Raw genomic sequence first — 12,109 nt, 5'->3', positions numbered from 1 at the left:
GAGTGACACAATTGTCACCCTAACCCTATACACAATGTGGGTGTCATGTACGGTGTGTCCCATGAAGACTCCACAGTAAAACCAAGCTGTTTCAAAGCAATAACTATGACTGCTGCTGCGGTCATGACATTCCAATGCCATGAAGGAAAAAGTAGTGGACATTGTTTGTCCATTCAGTGCTGTCCAGAGCGTCACTTGTTTGTCACAGATGACATATTATGCTACAAGACGACGGCTGTTTTGGTGGATCTTGTGACCGTATTCATGTTTGGTTAGCTCTCAGTTTTGCCCAAATGGCAGAATTCACGGCACAGAGACAAAGAGCCTTACATTCATACGGTGCTCGGAGACTAGCACAGCTCATTGCTCAACAGCGCTGTGAGAGAATAGAGAGGATCCACGAGACTTGCCATTTGCCCTCAATCAGGTAATTATGAAGTGAAACATGGTAGAGGTCTCTGGAGGAAGTAACTGAAAGGAATTTGCAATGAATGAGGTTAAATAAAGCAGCGGTTCTCAACCTTTTCAGGCCGTGACCCCCCAAAAGAATCATATTCGAACTGAGGACCCCCACCCTGACAAGCACTTGGAATTGTAGGAATTGAGGCATTCAATTTAGTTTGACTCGGTTCCACAGATAAATATTGTGACAATAGCAGATGTACAAGCTTGCAACAAGAGGCGTTGTGAGCTTGTAGATCGGCTATTCCATAACTGCCATCTGGGGACCCCCCAAAATCAGACCCACAGGTTGAGAACCACTGAAATAAAAGATGTGCATATTTACGTCTTTCACCCTGTGATCATTCTGCAATATTGTTCAGGTTGCCTAACAGTCATTTGATTTTCAAGGCTCATACATTCATTGTTTCAGTGAGGGTCACAACATTGTTGGAATCGTTGGTTTATGCCTCAGCACCTGTTACTGTCATCTGTCTGTCAGACACCAGAGCTAATTAAAATGAGCTCAAGCCTATGGGGCTTTATCCCAAGAACTCCATAGGCACTAAATGCACACTATGATTTTGAGGACTAAGCCAAAGTTTGTGAAACTGAATTCATTCATGGGCAAAGTAGGCCTACTTGCATGCAACCACAAATCTTTGACACAATCCATGAACATCAGTGGTGTAGGCCATGTTAAAGCATTCATTTTCATTGCCTTGTTATCTTTATACATGACTGACTACACAAAAGAAAAACAAAGGGGGAAAAAAACTCATTCTAGGCCTAACCTGCCACGGTTGATTCTTTGCTGTCAGGTTTTCGTATTATGTTTTGTCTTCATTCTGTAGGTAGGCCTACACATATCTTTGCAGTATTTTGTGGGTACAATACCGTTTGTATTACAGGCTATATCCATTTCTAAATACAGGGAATGAAACTCTTCCCAGGCCAGGCCACCAAATATAGGCTGTGTTACATGTTGACCCACGTGGGGTTCATCAAACGATGCGTGTGTGGCTCTGACAAACACTCACCTATAAGTTCGAACAGCAGTTTTGCAGAGCACAACAAAATGCTAACTCTTCACTCAACAGCGATCCGGGGCCCCTTTGACACGGACGTGAGTTTGTTTGTGGCTGCAGAATGAACAGTGTGTGGAGTCAGTGGGGACGCTACTCTCTGCTAATTAGCATGGAGTTTGTGAAGGTGCGTCTCTCATGCCACCAGTGGTGGAAAAAATACTCACATTTTTGTACTTTAAGTAAAAGTATCCATACTGCTTGTAGAAATACTCCGTTACGAGTAAAAGTCCGGAATTCAAAATTGACTTGAGTAAAAGTGCAAAAGTATTGGTATCAAAGTACCAAAAGTAGAAAATACTTATGCAGAATGTCCCACTTCACAAGTTTTCAAAAGTATAAAATGTATAAAAAATATTTTGAAAATAGCAGATCTACAAGCTCACATTATTGTGAGCTCGGCTCGTAGATTGGCTATTTTCAAATGGCTGAAATGTAGGGTTGAAGTGGCTATGTATGTTTTGTAATAATAATCAAAATCTACAAAGTAAGTAGTAACTAAAGTTTTCAAATAATTGTAGCAAAAGTACAATATTTTCCTCTGAGATGTAGTGGAGTAGAAGTAAAAGTACTGAAAATGGGAAATACTCCAGTAAAGTAAAAATACCTCAACATTTTACTTAAGTACAGGCTACTTGAGTGCATGTACTTAATTACTTTACACCACTGCACGCGACACCTTCTCTGACCACTAGGTGCTGCTGTTTGCCATGTGGTTTTGATTGATTGATCGAATACTTTATTAACAGTCTGCAAAAAAAGGCATGGTGGCACAGATTTAAAAGAATGCTATAAGGATATCCCAATAAGCCCAGGGCTTGTTTCCATTGAGGTCCTGTGTATTCTGTGTATGGTCATGATTTTTCAAGTCCTCTGCATTCCAAGAGCACAAGACAATAGGCCTATAGGCCTATTATATTAACCTGGCAGAATAACAACTAACTATAGGCCTAGGCTACTAGCTTCAGGTAGCTTCCATTTCATTTTCATTAAAAAAAAACGTATAGCACCTAAATGCATCATTTGCATCTTCATGATTAGCACTAACTTATGTGCTCTACAAACCTGTTATCTGGAATGGCCTCCTCCAGTTTGGTTAGTTAGGCGATTATGTAGATGCTGCATATCCATTTTCATAATCTATGTATGGACAGGGGCATTTTTATTATTTTATCTTATTTTTTATTTATCTTGGTTTGGTTCCGTTACCTGTAGGCCTACTTCTCCTGTGTTTCATGCTATGACACCTTGATTTCCCTACGTGAAGCCGGCTTATCTTATCTTATCTTATCTTATCTTATCTCGCAGGGAATTCTGGTCCCCATGCACATGACTGACCCTATGACCACATGGTCCACATCTCATAACTAAACTAGAAACGGGTGCTCCTAGTTTAGTTTTTATTTAGTTAGGGTACGGTTCACACCACACTTTCATTCTACGTGGATTCTGCCAATGCTTTTCAATGGGAATGGCGTGGTTTGATGGTCCTGTGCATCTTTCTGTGTGTCGCGCACATCTGCGTTCTATACACCTTGTCTATTTGAAGCAGATAAATGCTCGAGGAAGGTGCTGCTTTTTTCCCCCCTCTGTCCAATTGTGTGAGTCGAAGGCAGACCGTCCCAAGACTCAGGAAGCGACCTGGTGCTCGCAATAGAGGGTATGCGCATGCTTAAAGTGAATGGCACATCGAGTGGCAAAGCGAGTGGCAAAGCAACATGCAAAGTGAGTTTAACATTGTTTAATGTTGTTTAATGCAATCAGATATGACTTTTCTGTTTGGATGCATGGGCTGTCAAGGCCAGAAAGTATTTTTTTGACACTCAGTAGGCATTCCTGCATAACTTCCGGGTTTGATGATGATGTCACACGCATACCCTCTATTGAGCAACTGCGGGCTACGGGGAGGGTCCTGAAAGTGAGTGACAGGTGCATCACTGGTTATTGGGACAGAATGTGCTGCAAGCTACTTCGTTTCTTAGAATGTGCCGGCTGCAAACAGTTGGCCGCGCACAACCTGAGTTCATCAGCCGGCAGCCATAGTTTGGTGTGACCGTGCCCTTAAACTCTTTTTAAGTTTTTTCAAAGAATGCCGTGATTTGTAGAATTTGAAAAATCTCTCACTCTTGGTTGTCATTAGGATCACTGCATCACAACACACTTCTCTGTGTGTTGTGTGCAGGCTATGTGAAGATAGGTTAACACCTAATGTTATGCAAAGCAGGTGGGTGCTGATTTGAAAACATTGGAGTGGAGGTTCTTTATTGGCCTACTGGGAGTCCCAGTTTCACGCTTGCCCGATATTAGCTGCTCACAGTGACAGACAGACTCACAGTGGTGAAAACATAATCCGTGCCCTAATAAAAAGTTGATGTGCAGGAAAAAGTGAAGAAAGATCACAGACATTGAATGCTCAAGCATAGAAACGTATCTACACAGACAGATGGCTACAGTGTTCAACCACAGAGGGTATGTCCCCTTTATCTACACATTCCAACACAGGGAAAAAGGCTGTGAGCTGACAGAGCTCAGCATGAATGATTGAAACAGCCTAGCTCCTCAGCCTGACAGCGGCAGGGTTTCTCTCACAACAGGCTGGCGATACTCGTTTTTCGCAGCAGCCTTGCTATAGCGCAGACATGCTGGAAGGTATGCAGCTGAACGTAACATAACAATTCTGGGTTTAGGTGTTACTGTGTACCAGCATGGACTACTCCTGTACAACTCTATGTTAGCACATAGAAACCTGTAGAAACACCATTCATCAGACCAAGAATTAATGTTATTACCTTCAGCTGTCTTTACCCATGAAGATTTCAGCTATGTTTTCCCATGATTGGTCATGGTTCTAAATGTTGATTTTAATAATTTGATAAATACATTTTTGCATCGGAGCTACGAGTGTGTGTGGCTGCTTCTTCATCTTATCTTAAAAGAACCCTGCCCCCAAGTAATTAATTGGACGTAGAGAAGCTTGTGTAATTAAAGCCATTCATATTTAATTTTGGCATTTAGCACCAGGGGAAAATGGAACAGCTTCTCTTCTGGAACAGGAAAATACATCTTTTCACAACATAAGTTCATTTGTTACCCTATTTGCTAGTGTTAATCCCACTTACCCTCCTCGCTCTGTTGCCATGGATATGCTATTCCTATGGCAACTAGAGGCCTTTGCTGATGGCCTCGGGCCCCGACCGCATAGGACTCTCTGAACCTTTCATTCAACATTCCCTTCAAGCTCATAGATGAATCACATTAACAGTACATACTCTCTCTATCTCTTTCTATTTCTCTCCTTCTTCCCTGCTCTATTGAGAGTAGCTGTCATAGCTACCTTAATCTTAGATCACTTACACATTCCATGTGTGTGAGACCACATAGCTGTTTGTGACTCCGCATGTATTCTTCTAACATCACACGGCACGATGCCTGATAAGCTTCTGATGGTATCAAAATGTAATTTGATAGGTACTTTGAATTAGACGCGCTTTCCTGGCTACTTGATAGCCTACAGTTTGCCAGTGTGTTTGGCATGTTGCCTCGACAGTCGGAAGGAGGGGGTCAGCTGTGATCAGATTTATTGCGTAGCCTACATGTCTGCCACTGACATAAGAGTGAATGCCACAAGCTTTTTAATTTTTGGCAGCATTGGAAACCGGAGCTCCATCTTTAAAGATGCATGAGAAGTCTTGAGCAGCGAAGAACGGAGACGGACGCATTGACAGAGAAAGTGTTCCTTTATCAGTGAGAGTGGCAGAAGGGAGGGGCCACACTCCATGCAGGTGACACTGGAGCTGGAGGTGTGTTGAGGGCCCCATGTCCAAGTAGCGTGCCTGTCTACGGGTGTGTCAGGGTCAGTCCTTGCGTGCGTGTGTCCGGAAGCTGGGCAGCACGGGGCGGGTGGGGGTCCTCCGCCTGCTGAATGAACGCAGTCAGTATCGGGGAGTACCATGGCTTGCGGGTGGGCGCCGCCGTGCTCATCATTGTGGCGGGCTGCATCATCATCGGGGTGTCCAGGGAGTGTGAGGCTGATGCTGTCGGGGGCATCTTCCTGGGAGCAGGGGGCCTGGGTGAGTGTTTGTGAAATGTACATTTCAGAATCAACCGACGCACTTGCATCATGGTTACTTGCGACAGGTGTATCATTGTTAATTCAGTGCAATGTCCTAATTGCTGATTTCTTTTGCCAGACTTTTATCTCCCAGAACTTTTAATTGCATTTCTTAATGGTATTTACTTTTGGCCTGTAGTAGTGACCTGAATAATATTATATATACACATAAAAGCGTGATAAGCGTAATAAAACACACATTTCCAATCTGGTCCTGATGGTGCAATTACTTTTGGCCTGTAGTAGTGACCTGAATAATATTATATATAGATTTAAAAGCGTGATAAGCGTAATAAAACACTTATTTCCAATGTGGTCCTGATGTGTGGGTTGAGCAAGGCATGCACTTTCACGCACCTTCACAAACTCACAAACTTATGAAAATACAATTGAAAGATCAGTGGCCAATGCTATTTTCCATCAACCTTCCATTGAAAAACACACCTCAGTGACCATGCGATCATTTGATACAACATGGTAACTGAAGTCGCCTGATAGCGTATAGGGAGCAGTGTATTCGTCTGGTCTGCCAAGGCAAGGAGTTCTTTGTCAGAGACTAAGTGCATATGGTTTTTGATCTAAGATATAAAATGTTATTATGTGTGGTAGATGTAGTATCTCATCTCTCTATTACAAATGATCTGCTCAACTAAATTAGTATGTTTGCTGTCAGCATGAAGATGAGCGCAGGCATTCTGCAAATTAAAAGAAAGCACATACTGTACTATCTCTTTTGCCTGAGTATAATTAAAAGTAATCCAACCCATCATGTATTTCTTGGGGTTTATGTGCCAGAAAGTCTGCTCCAGAATGTGGACTGAGTGCTCTTGCTTATGTATCTCAACTCTTTCTGCAGTTTGAGCTGTTATGGCTCAGACCACCCCAGGACTGACCAGGATTTTAATGCCAACCCTGAATGATAATTGAGATATTTTGTCAAGATTGAGTCTATCCATGCATGTTTTTTATTTGCCATGTCTCGAGGTACAGTATATGAATTCTCATGACAAAAAGAAATGGATTCCATTCCACTATGGCACAGGAGTAAATACGCCTTTTTAGAGGCACAACACTGATCTCATGTAGCCTATGGGAAGCCCTTTTCCTCTGCTCTGTCTTCAATGGGACTCCGGGGAAATTTGATGCCAGTTTAAGGAAACTAATCTTGCATCTTCCTAGCACACTGCTGTTTCCTCGACTTTTATTAGAAGGGATATTTCAAACATGTTTGGGGTCATTTTAATCTACTCTGGCTTCTGTGTTTCACCCCAGACAGTTTTTAAGTTGCTTGTTTCAGTATTTACATATTTGATCTGGTTCTGGTGACTGATATTGTTCTTCTAATGCGTGAGGGGCCGTGTTTTCTTTCATGTAGGGGGGGTGTCTTATAAAATGAATATAAAATATTTAAATACTGAAACAAGGAACTTAAAAACTGTCTGGGGTAGACACAAAATCCTGTTTAGACGTTAAAATGACCCCAAACATGTTTGAAAGTGAAATATCCCTTTAATTATTTGGTTTGGGAGTCACTGGTGGAATGTCAGTCTTTTCTGCTATCTGTTATGAGGCAAATCTAGTAATAGTAGTAATTCTTATTTTGGTCTTGAACAATTTACCCAAGTTAAAAAGTTGATCATCAACTTATAAAAGATATTGAAAACTATTCAACATACCCTGCAATCGATCAAACTGACCCATTATTAGAATTAAAGTGGTCTGAGAAAGTAAGTCTCCTATTGGTTTATGAAAGAGAGTAAACTTTTCTAAACAGGTTCTTATGGTGTTAATTTGTCATCTATAAAATCAACTTTTTTGTGTCTTGCACAGGCCTGCTCATATCTGTATATCCCTTCATAAAAGCCTGGCTTAACCTCAACAATATGATGCCAATGTTTGTTAATTAAATGCCCTTCTTCACTATTTGCCAATTACATTTTTGTCAACATTATAGCTTACATTTAGCCGAGACAAATGTGGGAAAATAATGTAATGTTTATCCATGACATAAAGAAAATCGATCTCTTCTATCCATGTCAAAAGCCATCATAAAAGTTCTGGGAGATAAGTCTGGCAAAAGAAATCAGCAATTAGGACATTGCACTGAATTAACAATGATACACCTGTCGCAAGTAACCATGATGAAAGTGCATCGGTTGATTCTGAAATGTACATTTCACAAACACTCACCCAGGCCCCCTGTTCCCAGGAAGATGCCCCCGACAGCATCAGCATCACACTCCCTGGAAAGAGAGTAAACTTTTATAAACAGGTTCTTATGGTGTTAGTTTGTCATCTATAAAATCAACTTTTTTTGTGTCTTGCAGGCCTGCTCATATCTGTATATCCCTTCATAAAAGCCTGGCTTAACCTCAACAATATGATGCCAATGTTTGGTAATTAAATGCCCTTCTTCACTATTTGCCAATTACATTTTTGTCAACATTATAAGCCATCATGAGACTCAATAGTTTTCCATCACAGGGAACAGAGTGCGGCCTCACTCTCAGCCTACTGTCCCTGCTCCTGAACTACCAGCAGATGTACTGAGACGGGAAGGTGAGTTTAAAACATGATCGTATAACCTCACTGATCTCCGGACGTAACTGATTTTCAAAAATGCATCTTCGTTATTTTCGGAATGCGTCGTCGTGGTCGTATGAAAAGGTATCTATAAATTAGGCTTAGGATAAGATCAGATAAACCATCATTGATCTCTTGGGGAAATGCAGGTGTTATAACAGCAACAGCAGTGGTGAAACAAAGGATAGGTGCAGGTAAGAGTAAGAGCCAAACCTAGATAGATAAGAACTACAAATGGTGGAGATAATTCTTCTGTGTGCATCTCAGGTGTTACTGGGACACATCATTTAAAATGAACACGGATAGACAAGGTGTAATGTTGACTTACAAAGGTACTGGGGGCTGAGGGACGTCATGTTTTTTCTTAAGTTGGAAAAGATTACATTTTCTGTTAAGGGCACCCCTGCTAAATTTCTCCATAAATGGAACCTTTTTATTAATTACTTCAGTTCCTTACAAACTACCTCCTGACTGAATCCCCCCCATGGAAACAGGTATGCCCCCTGCTGTGGTCAATTCTCTGTTTGCCGAGCCACAAGTCTAAACAAAGACTAATTTGCTCCGTAATAATAGGGCATAGCCATCCAGGGTCCTGGTGAATCATGACCATAAAACGTTTGATTCTGTGAAAAAACATTTTTGAAAACGGCAAAACAAAGGGTATTTATTAAATATAGGATATCATATAATTGAATATAAAATAAATAAAAATCACAGAAAAAAAAGTTTTATGGTCATGATTCACCAGGACCCTGGATGGCTTGATTCTAGGCTTAAATGAATTGATATAAATATTTTTGGAAATGTCAATGGTAAAAATGCATTGAGTATTTTGAAGTGGAACCAGAAAATGGCCGCCACTGCTATGCCCTATAGACTGTTTTGGAGACTGGAGAGACAACTGAGCCTTAGAGGAACAAGCGAGAGGCAAACCTCAGGTTGACCATTCAGGTCCAAATGAACTCCTACAACTTCATATTTCTATCAGTTCACAGAAGTCCATGGACTTTATATTTCATGCAATGTAATATTTTATGAAAAGTTGATCTGTTCTCCTGTTCTCAAAGGAACTCAGAGCCAGCTAAACCTGGAACGTTCCAAGAGTCGAATGGGAACCTTTGCGGAAGGAGGCCCAGGGGCTGAGGCCAACCCTGATGAGGGGTATGACACACAAACACAAGGCACACATACACTATAACATGTTGACACATTGCTACACAGACACATTGCAAACACGCACACGCATGCACACAGACACGCACGCACGCACGCACGCACACACACACACACACACACACACACACACACACACACACACACACACACACACACACACACACGCACACACACACACACACAGTATGAAATGGTTAATTGTGTCAAGGCATTAGAAGTTTCCATTGATGCACTTTAGTGTGCGTGTACACACTACAGTGTGCTCAAGCTGTTATTTCATACCTACAAGGTCATGGTACCCCTTAGAGTCTGTTTCTGTCATGATGCCCCAGAAGGCAAGGTCATGATCCCCCAGAGTCTGTCTCTGTGGCACTCCAAAGTAATGGAATAATTTGTGCTCTTTGGATGTGTGTGCTTTTCTCTCGCAACGTACTACTGTTTCAAGAGGCTCTGCAAGGGTCAGATACTTACTACAGCATCATCTGCAGCGATAGCTCTCAAAGATTGCTTTCTAATGGGATTCAATGGCAAATTTGCCCTCTTCCGTGTTTGACAGCTTGTGTGAATCAGCCATGAAAGGGGCTCATGTTGTCATTCAGCTTGAAAGGAAATAAACGATTTACCACCTGAGGCAGTTTTTAGATGTAGTAAAAGTCTACTGCTCAGATACATATGTTCAAGCACTACTATATTTCTATCAGTCATATTTCCCCTTTTGAGGACTGGACCTTAACTTATCATTTCTGCCTCTGCTCCATTGTGTCTGGCAGATGACGATTGGTTGAGGGTCTCAGAGAAGAAGAGGATAAACTTGTGAGTTCCATGTATTATGGAGATTTTTATAACAACAATAGCTCCAGAAGAACAACCAGAATAGTTCATAGGAGAATAGTATCTGTATTTCTGTTACTTGCCAATCAATTTATAAAAGGAAATGCCACCTCCTAAAAGTTAAAGAGTACAATTTATCAGAGTAACAGCGTGCCACCTGACCCGGACTCATGTAACAGCGCCGCCTCCATCTTGGTTGTGTGTACTGTGGTGGTCATACTTTTCTACTCTGGTAAGTTTCTCGGTTTTGACCACAGCTTTCTTCAAGGGTATTGTATAGATCAGTGGTTCTCAACCTGTGGGTCAGGACCCCGACCCACAGGTTGAGAACAGTAAAATCATGTGGGTACCCCTCTGGGGGTCCCCATATGATTTTTGGGGGCTCCCCAGATGACAGTGAAGTGACAATTTAAGTACTCTTAAGACCTTTTTAATACCTAAAAGAAAGCTAAAAACCAAATCAAAAAGTAATCAACAAGCTATACTATAAAAACTGGTCAAACATTGGCCAAATTGTCAAAGACGCAAGAATTGTGAAAATAGCTGATCTACAAGCCCGCAACGCGAGGCGTTGAGAGCTTGTAGATCTGCCATTTTCACAATATTTATGAAACCGAGTCAATTCTTAATTGAATGCCTCAACTCCTACATTCCAAGTGCTTATCAGGGTGGGGTTCCCCTCTTTAAATATGATTATTTTGGGGGGTCACGGTCTCAAAACTTTGAGAACCACTGGTATAGATCCCATAGCTCACAATGGTGTCTCCCCACATCGGTATGACTGCTCTGATGAGTACACACATCCAACATGGTGGGGCGGCACATTATACGTGATTCATACTTGGTTGTGCGCCATGTCACACACTGAAAATAGCCTTGTTAGCTCACACAACTAAGTATAAATGACCCGTTACACAGGCACACAATGATCTGACCTTTTTTTTTAAATAAATTATAATGAAGCAATCAAGTCATACTGGATTTTGTTACTAGGTAACCCAGATTCTATCTGCGTTACCAGATAGAATCTGGCAACACAGATTTCGTTCATGCCTGACAGGGTCTTTTATCCACCTTGCAGTACATGTCTGCACATATTTGATAGAATTGAAGATAAACCACAAATAATGAGGTTTATTCTTATATCTTATTTGAATATAAGTATTTTTAATTAATTGGCACAAATAAGGGCCAGATAATACAGCATTATCTGATCACAATATATGCACGCATTCATTCATTTACACTCAAACATACAAGCTCTCTCCCTCACACTCCCTCTTATACTTCTCTCACATGCCTAACTCATGTTTTGATCTGTTGCAGGACATCCTCAGACATGCCGGACGTCTTATCTCGGAGGAAACTTTAGCAGTCACCTTCTGAGCAAGACCAGCCATGATGTCATCTGTTAACACTGACCTGACCTGTCCTGACCTCACCTGGCAATTGACCATATTCACACAGCGGCCATTTTGCTCTTACAGAAATGACCAGTGGTGGACAGTAATACAGTACATTAGTACTGTACCTTTTTGGAGTTTTTTGTTGTTGTTGTAAATAATGACTTTCCCTCCGCTGCATTTTAAATAGAAATATTGTACTTTTGCCTCCATAAAACTTCTAGGAAGGGACTCTTGGGACCCCCCCCCCCCTAAAAAAAGCCCTATTTCAAATACAGTGAAAATAGCTGATCTACAAGCTCACAACGCGTCACAACACGATACATTTGTAAGCTTGTAGATCTATAATTTCTGAAAAAATCTGAAAAATTCAGATTTTTCTTTTAATTCTGGAAAATTCTGGAAAATTCTGGAAAATTCTGGAAAATTCTGGAAAATTCTGGAAAATTCTGGAAAATTCTGGAAAATTCTGGAAAATT

The 12,109-nt window shown here is 41.3% G+C and overlaps 1 protein-coding gene across 1 annotated transcript; it reads left to right on the top strand.

Moving 5' to 3' along the window:
* Positions 1-5,448: 5,448 nt before the first annotated feature.
* Positions 5,449-11,832, top strand: kncn (kinocilin; the record flags this gene model as incomplete). The annotated part of the gene is made up of 5 exons (XM_080439538.1): positions 5,449-5,596; positions 7,965-8,033; positions 8,122-8,196; positions 9,288-9,381; positions 11,554-11,832. 5 exons carry the CDS (start codon positions 5,449-5,451, stop codon positions 11,597-11,599), a joined length of 432 nt encoding a protein of 143 aa, XP_080295664.1. The 3' UTR covers positions 11,600-11,832.
* Between the last annotated feature and the right edge of the window lie 277 nt (positions 11,833-12,109).

The sequence above is a fragment of the Gymnoscopelus braueri genome (assembly GCF_963280865.1).
Source record: "Gymnoscopelus braueri genome assembly, chromosome: 10".
In the NCBI taxonomy this organism is placed as follows: domain Eukaryota; kingdom Metazoa; phylum Chordata; class Actinopteri; order Myctophiformes; family Myctophidae; genus Gymnoscopelus; species Gymnoscopelus braueri.
The sequence above is the reverse complement of the archived record's forward strand: the minus strand, read 5'-3'. Positions and strand labels throughout refer to the sequence as shown.